Consider the following 19441-nt stretch of genomic DNA (forward strand, 5'->3'; position numbering starts at 1 on the left):
TAGAATAGCAAAGGCACCAGGGAGAAGAGCTCTTGACCTGTACCAACGTGGGCCATTGCTGCCCAGATTCAGAAAATAATTTCATTCTGTTGCTTCTGTGGCTATTTTATTCAGAGTTGGACACTCCAAGGGTCAAGATTAGCAACCAGGAATGCTGACTTTTGTGTCAAGTTGCTTTGAGAGTAAACAGAAATTTAGTTATTATGTATAAATATCATAGCAACAATTATTACTGCTGAAGGACATCCTCATCCAAAATGGTGTTTTCACCCTGCTTTCTCTCCACTGAAAAAACAATATGTAAAAAATAAATAAATAAGTAAGAATTTACCTATGTTGTTAGTGAGCACGGAATCTACTTGATATCTTCGGTTGCTGTACACATTTTTATTTCCATCTCTTTGACTGCCTCTAGTTTTTCACGCACTCATTTTCTGGCTTCCGTTTTGTGCTTCACACTTTCAGTTCATTCTGTTGAATCTAATTTTCTCTTCTGATTTCTTTCCCTTCCCTACTCTAAATCCTTCCCTTACCACAAATTGTTCATAATATGCACTTGAAGTTTTAGTACTTGTCATGTTTATTGATGTAACTGTGCATCCTGATGTTTAATAAAAAAAGGATATTGAAAGAAAAATAAATTAGTCATTCTCCTTTGCCTAACATATGAGTTTTTTTTTATATCAGTTACCCTAGATGAGGGGGAAAGTTTGTATTTCTGTAATTGATTACGATAAAGATTACTCATTCCAGCTTAGGTGGACATTTTACTATTTCAAGAAACATTAAAGAAAAATTTAAAGTACAAATTTTTAAAATTTAATTACAAAACACAAAAAAGGATATAATGTTTTATAACCACTAGCTAACTAGTCAAATGTAAGTGCTATCATTTTGTTTGTTACCAATTACAGTACCAAGGTTAGGTTATTATTTTTTGATAAATTCTCTTAAAATAGTAGTCACCAAATGTGACAAATGACGGTCACTATTAATTTTAGCCAAAGGAGGCATAAGAATGATTGCTGGGGCCAGCAGATGGTGTGGTGGTTGGGGTTCTGGAGTCCCACATGGCTGACTGCAGTTCGAGTACTGGACCTGGCAATCACACCAGCACTTGTGCATGCATGCCCAAAATCAAAGGAGAAGGGATTGGTGTAACCATCCCCCGTGGGGAGATTGATTTCTTACTTTATTTTTCACTGTCTTTCTCTCTCTTTGATGAACACATGTGCCCTGTGACTAAAAAAAAGAATAAGGAAGAAAAAAAAAAGAAGAATTGCCATTTACCATTTGCTTTCTTTATCCCTTTTTAAGAATAGATGATAATAATGTCAATTTTGTTTTGGATTTTACTTTTTTAAAATTAACTCATAATTTACTAGTAAACCAGTAAGGACAATTTAATTTGATCAGAACACAAATGAAAACTTAGGTGAACTATCTGTTTTTGTACTACAAATAGCACTGGCCCATGTAGACTTTTGTCACATGTATGACAGAGGTGATTACCCTGCATATAATAATCCCACATCAGATGCTTTGTGACGGTGAAGATGATTGAAATGATGATGGATTTTTTTTCATATTCAAAGTGACAGTTCTAGTACTTATATATCCCAACTGCCAAGAACTGAATTCTCACAATTTCACAGCCAATATTAAATATATTCCAATTTTGAAAGTGTTTTGAAAAGAATAATATTAAAATTTTCTATATGGTCTAGGATATAAATTAGTTTTTTTTTTAAGTATGAGGATATACATTACAACTTTTATAACTCCATCTTTTTAAAATTTCAGGTTTGCTACATCCACATAGGATTGATATCTTTGAAGATTACATATATGGAGCAGGACCAAAAAATGGTGTATTTCGAATACAAAAGTTTGGTCATGGTTCAGTAGAATACCTAGCTTTAGAGGTTGATAAGACAAAAGGTGTTTTGATATCTCATCGCTATAAACAATTAGACTGTAAGTATAATATTTTGCAAAGGTGGCTATATTGGTTTCTTTTTTTCCGCCTTATACTTCTCAAAGAATGTATTTTAAAATATATATACTATTTTAATATTTTTAACTCAACAAATTAAGTCATTTTAATTTTGAAATCAGCAGACTTTTTTAAGTTACCAATGTCAGGATGTAGATAATACAAAAGCTTCAATTTCTGCCTTAACAGGATAAAAATTTTCCATATTTGTTGTACTAACTTGGAATTAAAATTAATTTTGTTATAGAAAGTCATCTATTATTATATTTTTCTAAAATTCTTAATAAAGTCTTGTGCTTCTAGAGATGAAGCATGCAAGTAAGGGAATTTATCATTAGTCATTTTATATCTTGTATTGATAATCAAGCAGCTATGATAGTATTCAGACAGAGAGATGGACTAGATGCCAACTCTCTAGCATCTATCAGTTTTGTCATAACATGGGGTAAACCTTGCCCAATTGTCATAGTATTAATATTCCATCCTTAAAAATATCTGAGGATGGGACCACCAGTTGGCATAATGGCAATGCCACTGGACTTCTATGTAGTCAACCACGGTTCAAGTCACAGACCTAGTGGCTTAAATTGACGCAGGTGTCTGTGTGTGCGTGCCCAAGATTCTGAGAGGAAAATGGCGGAGAAGGGATTGCAGTGTGGTCATCCCCTGTCCCCCGCGCTCCCCCCTGGGGGGTGATTTCTCACTTTCTATCTCTGTCTCTCTCTGTCTTTCTGGAGAGTGTACGTGCCCTATAGAAAAAAATCTCTCAAAAAAAAAAATCAGAGGATGGGGGCCAGCAGGTGGTGTGGTGGTTAAGGCTCTGGACACTCCCACATGGCTGGCCACAGTTCAGGTTTTGGACCTGGTGGCTTGCTCTCTCTCTCTCTGATCAAATTAAAATGAATTAATAAAATTAAATAAATAATTCTTTTTAAAAAATCCAAGGAGAACTCTGTTTATTTTACTTTTTAAAATTATTATTTTTCATTTACATGTAATCAATATATATTTTTGTGAACTAAGTTTTTTTAAGGCATAGACACAGTGTACAATAATCAAATTAAGGTTATATCCATGTTCTTTTCTTTCACATTAAACATTGCATTATGTTGTGTACATTTGTTAATTGCTCTACTACTTTACCTAGGAGATATATATTAAATTTTTTCTTCTTTTGGAGAAGTTTTTGCTATAGGGCATGTGCACTCGCAAGAAAGACAGAGAGAGACAGAGAGACAGAAAGTGAGAAATAACCCCCCAGAGGGGATGGTCATGCTGCAATCCCTTCTCCTGCATTCTCCTCTCAGGATCTTGGGCATGCGCACACACGTGCCCAACGTGAGTTTAAGCTGCCAGATCCAGGACTTGAAACGTGGTCGACTACATGGGAGTGCAGCGACATAGCCATTATGCTAATTTCTGGTCCCAAAATTATCCCTTTTTTATAGCTTTTGCCATAGAGTACATGTGCTCACTGGAGAGAGACAGAGACAGAAAAAGAAAGTGAGAAATCACCCATTGGGGGATGAACATGCCGTAATCCCATCTCCATTCTCTCAGGATTTTGGCACACATGCAAATGTACCTTGCATGGTTGTCAAGCTTCCTGGTCCAAGACTCAAATCATGGAGTCAGCCATATGGGATCCACTCACTTGAACCTCCTCTGCACCTGATGGCCCCAAATTGTTATTTCAACTCTACTGTGACTTATTGTCCAGTAACATCTTCCCCTTATTTACATACATTATTGTTTCCATTAAAATTTTCTCATGAACCCCCTATACCCCAAATAGCTTTGGTTTCTACCATTCCTCTATTTTAATGCTTTCAAGTCCTTAAGATTCTGTCATACAATGCAAATGTTCAGTATATGTTAAGTGGGTGTACATATTTGTCTTTCATAGCCTGCCTATTTTACCTAGCATTATATCTTCTAAGCTTGTCCACTTTGTGTCAAATGACAAGATTTTGTTGTTCTTTATGACTATGTAGTATTCCATGATATATATGTACCATATATTTTTTTTACCCATTCATCAGTTGTTGGACATTTAGGCTGATTCCATGACTTAGCTATGGTAAATCATGCTACAAGAAACATAGATGTACATAATCCTCCCCAATAGAGTGATCTCCTGTCCTTTGGGTTTGTATCAAATAGTGGGATTGCTGGGACGTATGGTCATTCTACTTTTAGATTCCTCAGGAACCCCCACAGTGGCTGTACTAATGTACATTCCTCTTACTAGTAGTCCACAACTTCTCCCTTTTCTCCATAACTGTACCAGTACTTGGTAGTACTTGTTATTCTTTGTTTGTTGCTTGTTTTTGTTTTTGTTGTTGTTGTTATTGTTCATTTTGTTTTTTGTTTTAGCTTTTGTTTTCTTAATCATTCTGACTGGGATTAGGTTATATCTCCTTGTAGTTTTGATTTGCATTGGTCTTATGATAAGAGACGTTGAATAATTTTTAATGTTTCTTAGCCATTTGAATGTCTTCCTTAGAGAGTTATCTGTTCAGATTGATTGCACATTTTAACTGGATTATTTTTGTTTTCTCGGTAACTTTTTTGAGTTATAAATATCCAAGGAGTGAGCCAGTGAGTGGTGTAGTAGTTGAGGCAGCTGGATTTCACATGGCCTACTGGGTGGTTTGAGTCCAATACCTGGCAGCTTGATGAACACACTGAGTGTGTGTGGTGCCTTCCTGCCCAAAATCTTGAAAGGAAAAATGGAGGAGAAAGGATTGTGGTATAACTATTCCCTATGAGGGATGCTTTCTCACTTTCCCTGTCCCTCTGTTTCTGTCTCCGGTGAGTGCATATTCCCTCTAGCAAATTAAAAAAAAAAAATGTATCCAAGGAGAACTCTTCCCAAGAGTTTTTTTTTCTCTAATTTATTGCTTATGATTTGTTATTGTTACTCTCTTTTTAGAAAAGTAATAGGTAAATCATTGAGGTAATATCTTGAGAAACATGTTTCAAAAATGGCTGTCAAAAACATTGATGAACAAAGTTAAAAATTAATGGCTAAAATTCAAGTAAATTTTTTTTTATGAATCAATTCAGTCTTAGAGAAACTATTTAAGATGAATTCTTTATGGCAAATTAAAAAGGATTTCACCTCCTTTTATGTAATTTTCTGGGATGGCAATATTTGATATTTATTGAAATTCACTTTGGAAACATTACAGCCAAATATGGACCCCAAAAACTACCTGAAATTTCATTCAAAGTTTTGTTGTTATTTACTCATGATCTGATCCATATGGTTCCAGTATTAATATGATGTGTATCTTCTAGCTCTATTTTGTGTTATTCATATTCATAGTCAAAATTATTACTTCCATAAAAATAAGACTATACCATGAATGTAATGGATATTTGAATACTGATTCTTGAGAAAGAAATCTTTTTATTTCTTCTTTTTTGTTCTAATTTGCCAGAGCGTCTATTCCCTCACTAGAGAAAAAAAAGAAAGATAGAGAGGGAGAGGGAGAAAGCACCCCTTAGTAGAGCATGGTCACCACAATCACTTCTCCATTTCTGTATGCTGTCATAATTTCAGGCATGCACATTCTCCTGCCTGCTGGTGTGTTTTTTAAGCAGCCAGGTCCAGGATTTGCACTGTGTTCACCATTTGGCATACAACTCCTTTAACCATTAGGGCATGAAGATGGCCAGAAGTCCATTCTCATAGTCACCATTTCAACTACCTAAGCCTCTTTTGTTTCATTCTAATGAAATAATCTCTGGCCACCTATGACTATAAATGAGGCGGATTAGATAGAAATTTAGACCAAAATAAAAATGGCGCACATTTACATATGCATTCAAACCTCTACCTGATGGAAAGGAAATCATGTTAAGCATGTTCATCTGGGGGGAGGGAAAAACAGTCATTTTGCTTTGTGTGTTTTAACTGAGAAATACATATTGATTTTAAACCTCTGTAAATGCTAGGGAGTTGTCGTTTCTGTGTATTATATAGTCCTGTAAAGATCTATAATGATGGTTAGATCATTGAATACTTCCATTGCCTTTACTTGTAGCTATAGGCCCAAACTACACTTCAGTATCTTAGATGAACTCTTTCACAATTGATTAGTCACAAGAAAGAGTGACACAGGACATAACTGAATAATGTCTTCTCTCCTTTTCAAAGTCTATTTAGGGCAAATATCCACCTAATAATGCATGTTGGGTAGTATTTACCTGTGTAGCAGAATGGAAACATTGAAATGAGATATTCCCAGGAGAAATGTGATGTGATTGCTTTCCAGTATTGCTTACTCATCGTTTCACTTTACTGAATTCTGTATTTTTAAAGCCTATGATAGCAATACTAATACATTTCTTTGTTTTCCTTTGATCAGTGCCCAATCCATGCTTAGATTTAGCATGTGAATTCCTCTGCTTGCTGAATCCTTCTGGGGCCACCTGCGTGTGCCCAGAAGGAAAAGATTTGATTAATGGCACCTGCAATGATGACAGCATGTTAGGTAGGTGTACTTAATTATTCTGTAAAGAATGAGTTAATCCATGTGGTAAGTGTGTGTAACTATTGAAACTGAGCAGATTTACTTGCTCCATCATCAATTTAGCTGCCTTCATATCAATGGTTCTTGAATATTTACATAAACTATTCTTTCGGTTGAAGATATCCTCTTAATTTATTCTGCATTTCTACACAAAGCAACATTGAACCCTTAACATACATTTAGCAATAGATGAACTTTGAAGTCACATACAGAATAAAAAGATTATATATATATATATATAGTACTAGAGAAGACAGAAATTTTTTCTTTTGGAGAGATTTTTGCTATAAGAGAGTGTGCTCACTGGAGAGACAGAAAGAGATAAAGTGAGAAATCACCCTGCAATCCATTCTCCTCTAGGGATTTTGGGCCACATGCTCATGTGCCCAGGACTTGAACCATGGTTGACCACATGGGAGTACAATACCTTAACCACTATGCCACCTGCTGGGAACTGACCGTAGTATTTTTGAGAATACCATCCTGCTATAAATACATCAACTCCCAGATGTATTTATTTGTTCCACGAGTTTAATTTGAATACTTCATGTGTGCCAAACACTAATTTAGACACTGAAGTGTAATTTAGAGTCTGTCTGTTTCTCTGTGTGAAATTAATTTATAATAAATACTACTGCTATTACTACTAATCATAAAATTTGAGAGCTTACAAGCAAAGCATAACTTCGAATTAGAAACTAAGAACTAATTTGGAAACAAAAATAAGATTCAGTTACGTAGTTTAAAATCTAGAAGTTAGTGGCTGGAAGGAAGAATAAAAAATTGAAACGTCTTTTCAGGTTCTAAGTATTAAATAGCACTCAATCAATAACATAATAAAACTAAAATAAAAAATAAAATGGTTCTTTGGGAAAGGGAAAAGAGAACTATTTCTTGAAAATCCACAAAGACTGAAAATAAGTTTTCTCATGCAGTATTCAAGACATTAACTGTGTAGGGACATTACTCATAAGATAAAAGAAAATCCACACTTACTCCTTTGATGTCCCCAAATCACAGTGTTCCCAAATCAGCTGAGAATCACAGTCAACATTTCCTAGTGAAATACAAACAGGATCGCTTCATAGCAGGGTTTCCTATCTAGTTGTATCTTCCTGTGTTAGGATGAACTCCTCCACTGAACACAGTGTCTTTGCCCTCAGTCCAGATCTCCATTCTGTCATTTTTATATGCCACTGAAGGACTTGTTCCCCCAACACACTGGGTACTCAATGTCTAAAACTACCATAACTTTTTATTTTGAATATATTCTGTAAGCATTGGGTTTGCAAAGCTGAAGAAGTTGAAAGTTGAAATTATAAATGACAGAAGTCACAACAAATAAAGCTAAATAGTGATACAAATCATAGGCGAGAGATAGTCAAAACTATTATAAGACTCAGACGATTGTGCAATTAGAGAATCAGAATGTCCTAGAAAGACACAGGGTCTTTGAAAAGATTGGACTCGGTTTAAGTGGAAATGAGAGAGGAGGACACTGAGACTAAGAACTGTCCTAAAAGATGTGGAAACACGACATGTAAAGAAAATAATGTCATTCATTATATTTAGTGTTATAACATGACAAAGTGCGGTTGTGAGTGGTAAAGTTGGAAAGTTCTTAGCATATGTGAATTTGTGATCGGTATTAAAGAGAGAAGGCACTTTAGTGCCAGTTACTGAAAAGGGAGTGTTGTCACTGGTACCAGGATAGCCTCTTCTCTTTAACTAATTCTCTTCCCAACCAGAGGAACTATGATCTAAGGTGTGATGGGTACAAAGAGAATTAAATGAGCATTTCAAACATTATCGGTGCTACTTTCTCATTTGCTGTTAACAGGCTTGTGGAGATAAACTCAGTGGTGGGCATTTATTCTACTTAATCTCTCAGAAATAGATTCTTTAAAATGTGAACAATTCCTTTCTTGATGAAATAAAACACCACATCTTCAGTGGTCCCATGTGCACCCATAAAAATGCCCTAACAGGTGCCTGTTTTCTACCATGTCTGCTTATACTATTGTTTGGATAGAAAAGACACCTGAGAGGGACACAGAATTCTGTGTGGGATACGATAATAATGCTACCCATGTGACTTTTACACATGCTCAGATGTTAGAGAACATTTTTATACTCAAGTTTCAGAAAGTTTTGTTTTTCTTTCTAAAACAGGTACTTTTTTTTTCCCTTTTGGATTAGTCCGAATTGTATGACAAACCAAACTCAACAAATACTATTGAAACACGTAGTGTGGGACGGTGCAGAGGTACAGTTTTGGATCAGGTCAAGATCTATCCTTTAAGTAACTTTTTTGACTTAGGACTCTACACTTGTCTTGCTTGGCCTCAGTTCCCACTGTGTACAGTTGAATATAGCAATAAATACTATTTACTACTACAAGTGATAATAATAATAAAATTGTGAGGACTCATGATGAAGGCATAAATATATATTGTATATATATGTATGTATTGGGTCATGGGAAAAGTTATGATGTGTTTTTGCATAGAAAAATGTCATGACTTTTCTGGTGGCTCAATATAATTTCACTTAATCTTCACAAAACCCACAAAACATGACACTATAATTTCCCCATTTTAAAAATTTTATTATTTACTTAATTTTATTTATTATTGTTGTTGTTAATATTATTGAATTTACTACAGGGCATGTGTGCTTACCCAAGAGAAAGAAAGACTGAGAGAGAGAGAGAAAAAGTGAGGAAGCAAGCCATCAGGTCTGGGACTTGAACACGATCTGTTATGTGGGAGTTCAGTGCCTCAACCACCATGCCCCCTGCTGGCTCCAATTTCCACATTTTAAAAAGTATATTTATTTTATGAGAGAGAGAGAGAGACAGGCACCCTCAACAGGGACTTATCATGCTACAATCTCCTTTCCCCAGCCCTTCTGCTTCTAAGAATCTCAAATATATAGTGCACCTGGTATGTTTCAGGTCCACTGAAGATCCAAACCCATAGTTGACCTTGTGGCTTCCCACACTACAGTACAGTACACTACTGCCTGCACTGCCAAGGCTCGAACACCCTCATTTTGAAGTTGAGAAAACTGGGGCATTGAAAGTCTCACTCGAATGATTAACATTGCTTAATAAATGATGGCCACCCAACGTGAATCTAGGTGATCCACTCTCTTCACTATTGCTCAACACCAAAGTGCTTCCGTACCACTTACAGTACTAATTTCCAGAGTTACTGGAAATACTACAAATAACATATATAAAAAGCTTAACATAATGCCTTAGATTACTCTGAAATAATCTGTCACATATCAGTCTAAAATAATCTGTGAAGAAGGTAAGAAAATGTAGCAAGTTTTTGCTAGATTAAATTATCAAATTAGGACCAACCCATGGCCTGGTGATTATGTCACCTGGATCCCACATAGTTATGTGGTTAGACTCCCAGCCCCAGTGGCTTGAAAAACATTCTGGGCACATGTGCACACTTGCCCAAAATCTTGAAAGGAGAGAGAAATGTAGGAGAAAAGATTGTGTTATGACCATGCCCCATGAGGAAGATACTTTCTTGTTTTCCTTCTGTCTCTTCATCTCGTTCCAGTGAGATCATGTGCCCTCTGACAAACACACAAACAAACAAACAAAAATCACCACATTATATTATTTTATTTTGAAAGAACAATTACTTATCTAAATGTACATTTCCACATTTCCAAGATCTAAAACTATTTTGGATCTTTGCCATGGTATTTCACCTCTGCTTCAAGGTACGATTCCAGACATTTCTAAAAGCTTATTCTTGTAATTTAAGAAAATAATAAAAAAAAATTTGAGTGTTAAAATATATTCACCTTTGGCCCCTACTAATGTGGGCCTTGGTAATAGGCAGTTTGGAACACTTTCTTCAGGAACATAAATAAGTGGATTTCATAATTATTGATTGGTGTAGATAAAAGTCAATTTTTTCTGACATCAACATTTGATATGATGAAGTTTTTAAACTCCTTATAATTACTATCCTTTCTCTACCTGCTACTGTTAAATGATGAGCATGCTGAATATTTTTAATCTTCATGTAAGTAATTTGAAATTCAGATATTACTCATTCTTTGGAAAGTGTTCACCTGTTCTTTCCTATACTTGATTATAATTGCTAGAGCTTGGCTTCTGGGGGGTGATATAATTATTGACAAAAGCAGCCATTTTTTTCATTATAGAACTATTACTGCAGGTTTTGAAAAAATGAACACTACTGACTTGTCATCAGACAGCATTTTGAATCCCTGTTTCTTAATGAAGCATGTTATAGAAATTCACATGCCCCAACATGTAGGGGATTGAATATCTATGTTGCATATATAGAATATCTACAGGTGAAAGGAGACCCCTATAATAACCCTAAGATCATAGTGTTTATCTTCACTGCTCATACCCTCAACATCTGTTGGTATATACCATACCAAATGAGTTGGAAATGTTTGGTAAACTAAGTGAACAAAATTATTTATTTATTTACTTACTTTGGAGAGGTTTTCGCTATAGGGCACGTGCGCTCACCAGAAAGACAGTGAGAGACAGAGAGATAGAAAGCGAGAATCACCCCCCAGGGGATGGCCACGCCGCAATCCCTTCTCCTCCATTCTCCTCTTGAGATCTTGGGCACGCATGCATACGTGCCTGGCGTGAGCCCAAGCCACTGGGTCCGGGACTTGAACCACAGTCGACTACTTGGGAGTCCAGCGACATAGCCATTACGCTTACTGCTGATCCCGAACAAGATTATTTCTCTTCCAGATACTTCTTGTGAGTCTAATCTCTGTACATAATTATTTGCTGGCGATTCCTACTGGTATTAGCATTGGCATTTTTAAGTTAGTATACTCAAAGACAAACCCACTCCTCCCTTTCTTAGTACTCCTATATCTTTACTTAGTTTTCCTGGTCAGAATAATGTTGAATGCTTTCTTGTTCTCTTTGTATAATATTAGTATGGTTTTACCTTCCAATTACCTTAAAATATAAAGGGTTTTTGAAAAGTTCTTGGAAAAATGTGTGTTATGAAAAACTATGCATATATTTCAAAAAAAATTGCACCTAAAGACATTCATACTTTAATTCCATTTTTTCCACAACATTTTTTGAAATTCCCTCATATGTCCACATTTACACAGCCCACATAACTAGATTTTAGATAAATATCTCATGTAATCTAGTAGTTATCCTGCTTTGTGTTTAACTCAAAATCCTAATTAGTAGTCTCCTTGCATTCAGAACTCTGCTAGTACACTCTTAGAATCCTTTGACTATTCAGACTCTACCTTACCTTTGGGGTAAAGTTCAAACTCCAAGAGTCTTCTCTTACTCTCAGTCCTCTCTTCAACAATGAGTACTTCTTGTAGTTCGTCTGTCACACTGTCATCCGGGGCCAGTCACTGTAGCTTTCATTCAGTTCCTCCAGCGTTCACCTTTTAATATACACTGATGCTTTCCACTTGAACTCTACCATCAGTGCACTTATGGATGATCAGTAAATAATGCTGAATAAGACTGTTATTGGTTATATTGCCAATTTCATGTTGGAGTTTAGCAATTCTAAACCAATCTATATTATGACTCGTATTAGCTATATTGTTAAAAATGATTTTGCTACTCTAGAAGAGTGACCAATGTTTCTCATTTTCAAGCAAAATGTCAATAAGTACACAGATTGTGCCTAATTATTTAGAACAAATGTTACATATGAAAATAGTTTGTGTACAAGGTAGACACAAATTGTTTTCAGTTTAGGACATTTATGTTTGGCTAATAACTGACCTCACAGAGTATTTCTTCATGTAATGTTTCTTTATGACATAAAAATCTATCTATAGGGGAACCAGCAGTTAGCGTAATGGCTATGTCGCTGGACTCCCACATAGTCGACCGCGGTTCGCGTCCTGGACCCAGTGGCTTAAAACTCACGCCGGGTGCTTGTGCGTGCGTGCCCAAGATCCCGAGAGGAGAATGGAGAAGAGATTGCGGCGTGACCATCCCCCCTGGGGGGTGACTTCTCGCTTTCTGTCTCTATGTCTCTCTCTGTCTGTCTGGCTAATGCACGCGCCCTATAGCGAAAACCTCTCCAAAAAAAAAAAATCTATCTATATACCTACACACAAATGCACTGTGGTCACATGATTTATATATATAAATGTGTATATATGTATTGCTATAAATATGTTTTGTATTTTAAGTTTGATTTAATATCACTCCTAAAAAGTAGGCCACATTTGTCCATATCATAAATAAAATTTCCTGGTCAGAAAATATATTACTTTTGGAACCAGCAGATGGCATAATGGCTACGTCACTGAACTCCCACGTAGTCAACCATGGTTTGAATCCCAGACCCGGCAGCTTAAAACTCACGCTGGGTATGTGTGTGTGAGTATCTAAAATCCTGAGACAGTGAGGAGAAGAAGGGATTGATCCATGGTCTTCCTCCTGGGGTGTGATTTCTTGCTTTCTGTATATCTGTCTCTTCAGCGCATATACACACCCTATAGGAAAAAATATCTCTCTCTTAAAAAAAAAGGGGGTGGGGGAGAAAATACATTACTTTTATAAAGTTGTAGTTAGTTATATTATTCAATATTTAACAAATATAAGAAGTGCTTAGTGTGAAGTTTAAAAAAGAATACAAGTTAATTTAAAATTCATGCTTATCATCAACAACTAAAATCTCTTTTACAGGTACTATTTAATTTTCTTCTACCTTCGTACTTAGGAGTAGTTACTTTATGAAAGAAATAGGATCTCAGAATCTAAAGTTTTTTATATTTGAATTATTATTTTTCAATCATCCTCTGAAAGACTTTCTAATTTGTATATTTCTTCTTATAAGCAGATGATTCATGCAAATTGACTTGTGAAAATGGAGGAAGATGCATTTTAAATGAGAAGGGTGATTTGAGATGTCACTGTTGGCCTAGTTATTCTGGAGAAAGATGTGAAGTCAACCACTGTAGCAACTACTGTCAAAATGGAGGCACTTGCATACCATCAGTTCTGGGTAAATATTCAGGTGTCACTTTTTATTCAAATCATTTGTGCTTTTCCTTATACATGAAAAATGTAAGGACAATACTTAATGTTACAAATATAAGGCCTGATATTTGAACAAGGAACACAGTAACAGAAATTGAACAATTCAACATAATCAATCAATGGCATTTGTTCTAAATTTAGTATATCAAAGGTGAAGTCACAAAATTTAACAATAGCAATGGTCATGGTCATGTATTTAGTGTGTACTATGTGACAAGCTTGGTTCTTATAGATATTTTGACCTTGGCTCACTCAAAAGGATTAAAGCCAATTTTCTAAGAAATACATGTTTGACTCCAAAGCCTGTGGGGCTTTTTTCTTCATTGTACCAATAGTTTCCTTCATAATAAATATCAATTATTATTAAAAATTAGGGTAGCTTTAAGTGTAAGCAAACTATACCAGAACATCCGATAACATCTTGATTCTCATTTAAAATGATAACTACTCTTTTGGCATTATAATGTATTATATGATGCGGTTTAAACTAATCAGGTTACTACATGTTAGGGTATACTTGAGATTGTTACTAATTCATGCCATAGCCTTGTTTGCAAGTTTTCTCTACAACAAATAAGTGAACATTGACACATATTTTCCTCTTGACTTCTATTAAATTTAAAATAATTTCTATGAAAAAAAAATAACCCCAATGGATAATAAAAAATTAATTTGCAAATTTCAGTATTCATTGCAAGGGACATTATGCAACTATTAGAATGCAATTTATGCACATTTAATTTTACTACCATGGAAGCAAATTTGGTTTGTTAAATGGAAAATCAGTCTATATGATCTTTACATCCCCTCCATGGTTAATTTCTGTCTTACTGGGAGTTCTCACTGCTTCTACTGCTTATGCTATTCTTTGAAGTATTTAGGATAATGCTAACTGAAAGAATCACATGAAGAATTTTCAATGGAGTTCAGAGAAACCAATTTGCAGTCTAATAATAAAAGTTTAGTACTTTTACATCTATAAATATTTTTCCTTGATTAATTGATAATTAAAGTATTCTAAGTAACTTTTGTAAAAGATTCAGCAGGTTGATTGAAATTGAAAGGGCACTAGAAGTCTGACCACATATATATTTTTTTCTGTTTAAGAGAAGCTAGTCCATATTCTATTGCTGTAGGAGGAATTTTAGTAATAGGTTCTTTACTGAATATAAAAATTAGAATCCAAGTTCGACAAATCCATGTTTGATTGTATTTTAGTGGCACAGATTGCATTTCCTTTGGGGAAGATGCTCTTCTTATTATGCCAAATGAGTTGTTTGGAAATTTTATTATTTAATTGGTAACTTAGTTTTCTCATTAAGATAATGAAAATCCCTGCATTATAGCTATATGATTTAGTTATATTTATCTCTAGAAATATTTAGGCCAAGTAAATCATTTGAAATTCCAAACTATGGCTATCTATTTAACCTGCAATGGATCCACAGGGACAAATCTCTGCAAAACATTGAATTTGCTATCCTGTTAATAATGGATCTTGAATTGTGTATAGATATAGCACAACTTTCAATGTTTTCTTCAAATAATTCATTCAGATATTGCTGTATTCTTAAAATCTATAATATATTAACTTTATCTATGCACCCAAATTATTAGATCTTAATTTAAATAGGTAACATGTTCAGGAAAGATTATAATTTATATTGGTAATATAAGTGAATTCTCAAATGAATTCAACCTGCGATATGGCCATGTAGTTTACTGACTTATAGCACCTAATAATTGATAATAATATGATATCCAATTAAGTCATTTACAAAGCATTTTTCACTTTTTAAAATGTGGTTATATAAAAACATTGTTTGGTATTATAGACTGTGGAACCTCATTATCTCCACACAAATGTTAATTTGTTAAACAAATCCCAGTGGGCAATTCATGGATTTATTCATTGTTGGTTTACTTACAGTTAAGCCTTTTGGCAAATTCCTATGTGGACACTATATAACTAGGGTTTGGGGCAGCCTTAATTAAAATTTATAAGTTTATAACAGTAAAATAGAATAATAATAATTGAACAAAGAAAATGTCACCCGTTAATTAAAAACACACATCTGAAAGGCATAATTAAAATTTAGCATGTAGGAATGAGTTTCTTTCATTTCTTAAGGTTTTTTTTTGTAATAATGAATACTAAAAGTAAAATATATGAGCTATATTAAAATAGAAGATACAAAATTAAATATTTTGGCATTAATTATATCAACAAAGGTCCATGCAGTTCATTTCTATGACCTGCTCATGGGAGAATGTATTTAAGGTAAAATTTTCCTTCAGCAAAATAATAGAAATCAAAGTAAAGTACAGTATTGTTCAATCATTCTCACTGAAATTAGAGAATAATTTTTAAAAGTCTTTATGCATCATGAATACCATTAAGGCATTTATGCAATTAACTCTGTTTGCAATTATTTTTTGCCCTTATGTATATTTATTCTCCTATATTCATGTTCTTTTTCTTTTCTCTTACTTTTATGAGTCTCTTATTTAGATTTTCAATATTTATATCTAAGTGACTCAGGATTTTATACATAGTTGATTTAAAGGAATGGAGCAAACAGGTTTGTAAATTTGGGAAAATATACAGATACTTCCTCCCACTCTTAAATTTTGGAATTAAACAAAGGAGTAGATCCTATTTAGGAAAGTTTGAAAACATATGAAAGTAGAACTGGTTAGGTTAAGAAGTGACCATGGGAGTTTGGCCACTGTTGAATATTATAAGTGACGTGGGGAATGTGAGGTTGCAGAGATGATTAGACCCAGCGTCTGCAGGAAGACCTGGGTTCTTGTCCACAACTTACGAAGAATTAGAGACGCAGACATAGGTAAGCAAGTGGAGTTTATTAAGAGAGAGAAGGTGGAGCAGATCTCTCAGGCAGAAAGCAGGTCCTGAGTGGGATGTGAAGGAGGAGCTGGAGTGAGGGTTCTTATCTGGGTCAGAGGGGCTTTGTTCCTGCTTGTTCCCAGGGGGTACATGTGTTTTTCTCGTGGTTGGAAGGCTCGCATGCTGAATGGATCTGGATATTCTTCCCAATTTTGGAGTGAGTAGGTCAGGAGACTCTTTGCCTAAAAGCTTTGAGCCATAAAAGACCACTACCTTCTTCCTGGAATGTGATGAAATCAGGAAAAAAGTCCTTCATTAAGATACTGCTGTGGGGCCAGCAGGTGGTGTGGCAATTAAGGGTGCTGGACTCCCACGTGGCTGACCACAGTTCGATTCCTGAAACTGGTGGCTTGCTTTCTCACTTTCTCTCTCTCTCTCTGTCTCTCTCTGGTCGAATTAAAATAACATAAGTAAATAAGGTTAAATAAAATAATTCATTACAAAACAAAAATCACACACACACATAAAGATACTGGCTGAAATCTCTCTATGAGCAAACAGTTCAGTGACAGCTGAGTTACTGTGTCTTCATTTCACAACTTCACAGTTTTGTGATTTTTATCTTGGGGCTATACCATCACTATGTTCTGCGGACTCCTGACTCCTACCTCATGCAGGTTTTTAATAGGCTTTTATGAAGAAATAGTGGTTAATAGTTCTGAAAATTCTTACATTATTTAAGATCCTGGTATGGCACCCTTTTAGCCCTAATTGTGATTAACGTTTCCATCCTTTCGTAGGGGGTATGATTTTCCTTTGTCCTGAAGTGTGGCCCGCTTGATTTTGATGATCTTTTTGTGTTTTGACTCCAGCTGTCTTTTTATATGTGCCGTCCGGTTATGATGTTAATTTTGTCTGGAGGGACAAAGGGCAAGGAGGAATGTAGGTTTCTCTCAGGTTGGAGTGGGCTGATTGGTCTCAAATCCCATTTCCTTTTTCTATGCTTATCATGTCTCCCCTTCTGCTATCTGTTCTATCCTACTGCCTAGCTAGGGTCTGCTCATAAGTGAACACAACAGGAAGAAAGTAGATGGTCTCATTGTAGCTCTCTGTGCCACCACAGCTGTGTACATTGGCAGTGAAGGTTTGTTCCCAAAAATGAGGCAGGAGGATTAAAGGGGTCCTTGTTGTGAAAAGAAAAAAGAAAAATCAATATCTCTCTACAAAGGGAAGTGATCTTAAAATAGAAGACAAGTAGATGGAGAGAATTTTACTTTCCAGGCAACTGCTCCAAATCAAATGGTAGATTTGCTTTAAGACAAGTAAGGCCAGGAACTTTTGGATACCCTTGGAACATCACAGGACCTTTGCCAGAACATATGTACTGAAGACTGTCAAGTCACACATGTAAGTAAGATGTAAGGTACACAGTCACCTAATTAGTATCTTGATAAAGGCATTTAAACTATCTTTGTTTTTCTTTCCACTTTTTATTTAAGTGAGGGTTGCTTTCCATTGAAATTAAACTGAGTGTTCATGGATGTCGAATAGACTTGAGAAGTGCTAAAAGCTGAATATTTGGCTCTCCTTGTTTTTGAAGAACACGAAAGAATAACTAATGATGTTAGAATTAAAAACACAAAATAGGGCATATAATTTAACAAATTACTTTGATTTGATATCACTGTAAAAAGTAGGCCATGCTTGCCCATATTAGAAAGAAAATTTCCTGACTGGAAAGTACATTATTTTTAGAAAGTTTCAGCATTATGTAATATTTAACAACTATAAGGAATGTTTAATGATATTTTTAAGTTTAAAGAAAAATACAAGTTGAGGCTGGCTCTGTGGCTTGGTAGTTAAGGCAGTCAGAATATATAACTCTGAAAAATTAAGTTGAAAAATAAACCAGAACAAAACAAAAAGACCCAGCAAGCATGAGAGAATGGCAGAAGACAAGTCTCAGGACATACAGAGAGTTTGGGAGCAGGAAGTAGAGGCATCAACCAGCCATCATCCTCAAAACACCAGAGGAAAAAGTGAATGGCGTAATCCTTGTAGCAAGCAATTCTGAAATACTCAGTTGTACTTTAAAAATGTCCTTAGACTAAATAACCTCATATTTATAAATACACCCCAAGGATCACATAATAAAAAAGCACAAAATTTAGAAGTAAAAATGTTCAATAGTGTTATTATTAAGGATAAAAGCCCAGATTTAAATAATAACTATATAAAATACAGCTTATCTGAAAGGGGAGTATTATGTAATAAACACAACCGTAATTATGGAATATTTAACCATATGGAAAAATATTCAAACTGTACTTTTTTTTTTTTTTTAGATATTTTTGCTATAGAGCATGTGCACTCACTGGAGAGACAGAGAGACAGAAGATGAGAAATCATCCCCCAAGGGGAATGACCATGCTACAGTCCCTTCTCCATTTCCCTCTCGGGATCTTGAGCATGCACACACACGTATCTGATGTGTCTCGAGCTTCTAAGTACTGGACGTAAACCACATTCGGCCACATGAGAGTCCAGCAGTGTAATCATTACACCATCCGCTGATCCCCACACTGCATATTTTAAAATAAAAGAACGAGATATAAAACTGATAATGTAGCGATAAAAAAGTAGTACTCTAAGAGGCTGACCCAAATGGGAAACCTTCCCAAACATACTGGGTGTAGGTATGTTCATGATCTGAGACTGGTCAAAGCTTCAGGGTTGATCGTGGTGTTAAGACCCTGTTGAGGAGGCTTTTTCTGTCTCTCTCTCTCTCTCTCTCTCTCTCTCTTTGTCTCTCTTGCTCATGGGAAAAAGAAACTAAAAAAAAAAAAAAAGAATTAGAGGAAAAAAATCTGGGCAGGCTCTGTGGCCTAGTGGTTAAAACACTGGATCCAGCATGACTGACTGGTTCAAGCCCCAGACCCAGCGACTTAAACACGCAGGACATGTATATGTGGGCCCAGAATCCAGAAAAGAAG

General features: G+C 35.3%; 1 protein-coding gene across 1 annotated transcript in view; it reads left to right on the forward strand.

Moving 5' to 3' along the window:
• The window catches only part of LRP1B (LDL receptor related protein 1B), a 1871701-nt gene that overhangs the window by 1770080 nt on the left and 82180 nt on the right, over positions 1-19441 (forward strand). Inside the window, exons 85-87 of the mRNA XM_027765590.1 lie at positions 1804-1977; positions 6373-6498; positions 13401-13565. Coding sequence (XP_027621391.1) covers positions 1804-1977; positions 6373-6498; positions 13401-13565 — 465 coding nt within the window. The remainder of the gene's footprint in view (positions 1-1803; positions 1978-6372; positions 6499-13400; positions 13566-19441) is intronic.

The sequence above is a fragment of the Tupaia chinensis genome, unplaced genomic scaffold (assembly GCF_000334495.1).
Source record: "Tupaia chinensis unplaced genomic scaffold, TupChi_1.0 Scaffold138757_1, whole genome shotgun sequence".
NCBI classification, from domain to species: domain Eukaryota; kingdom Metazoa; phylum Chordata; class Mammalia; order Scandentia; family Tupaiidae; genus Tupaia; species Tupaia belangeri.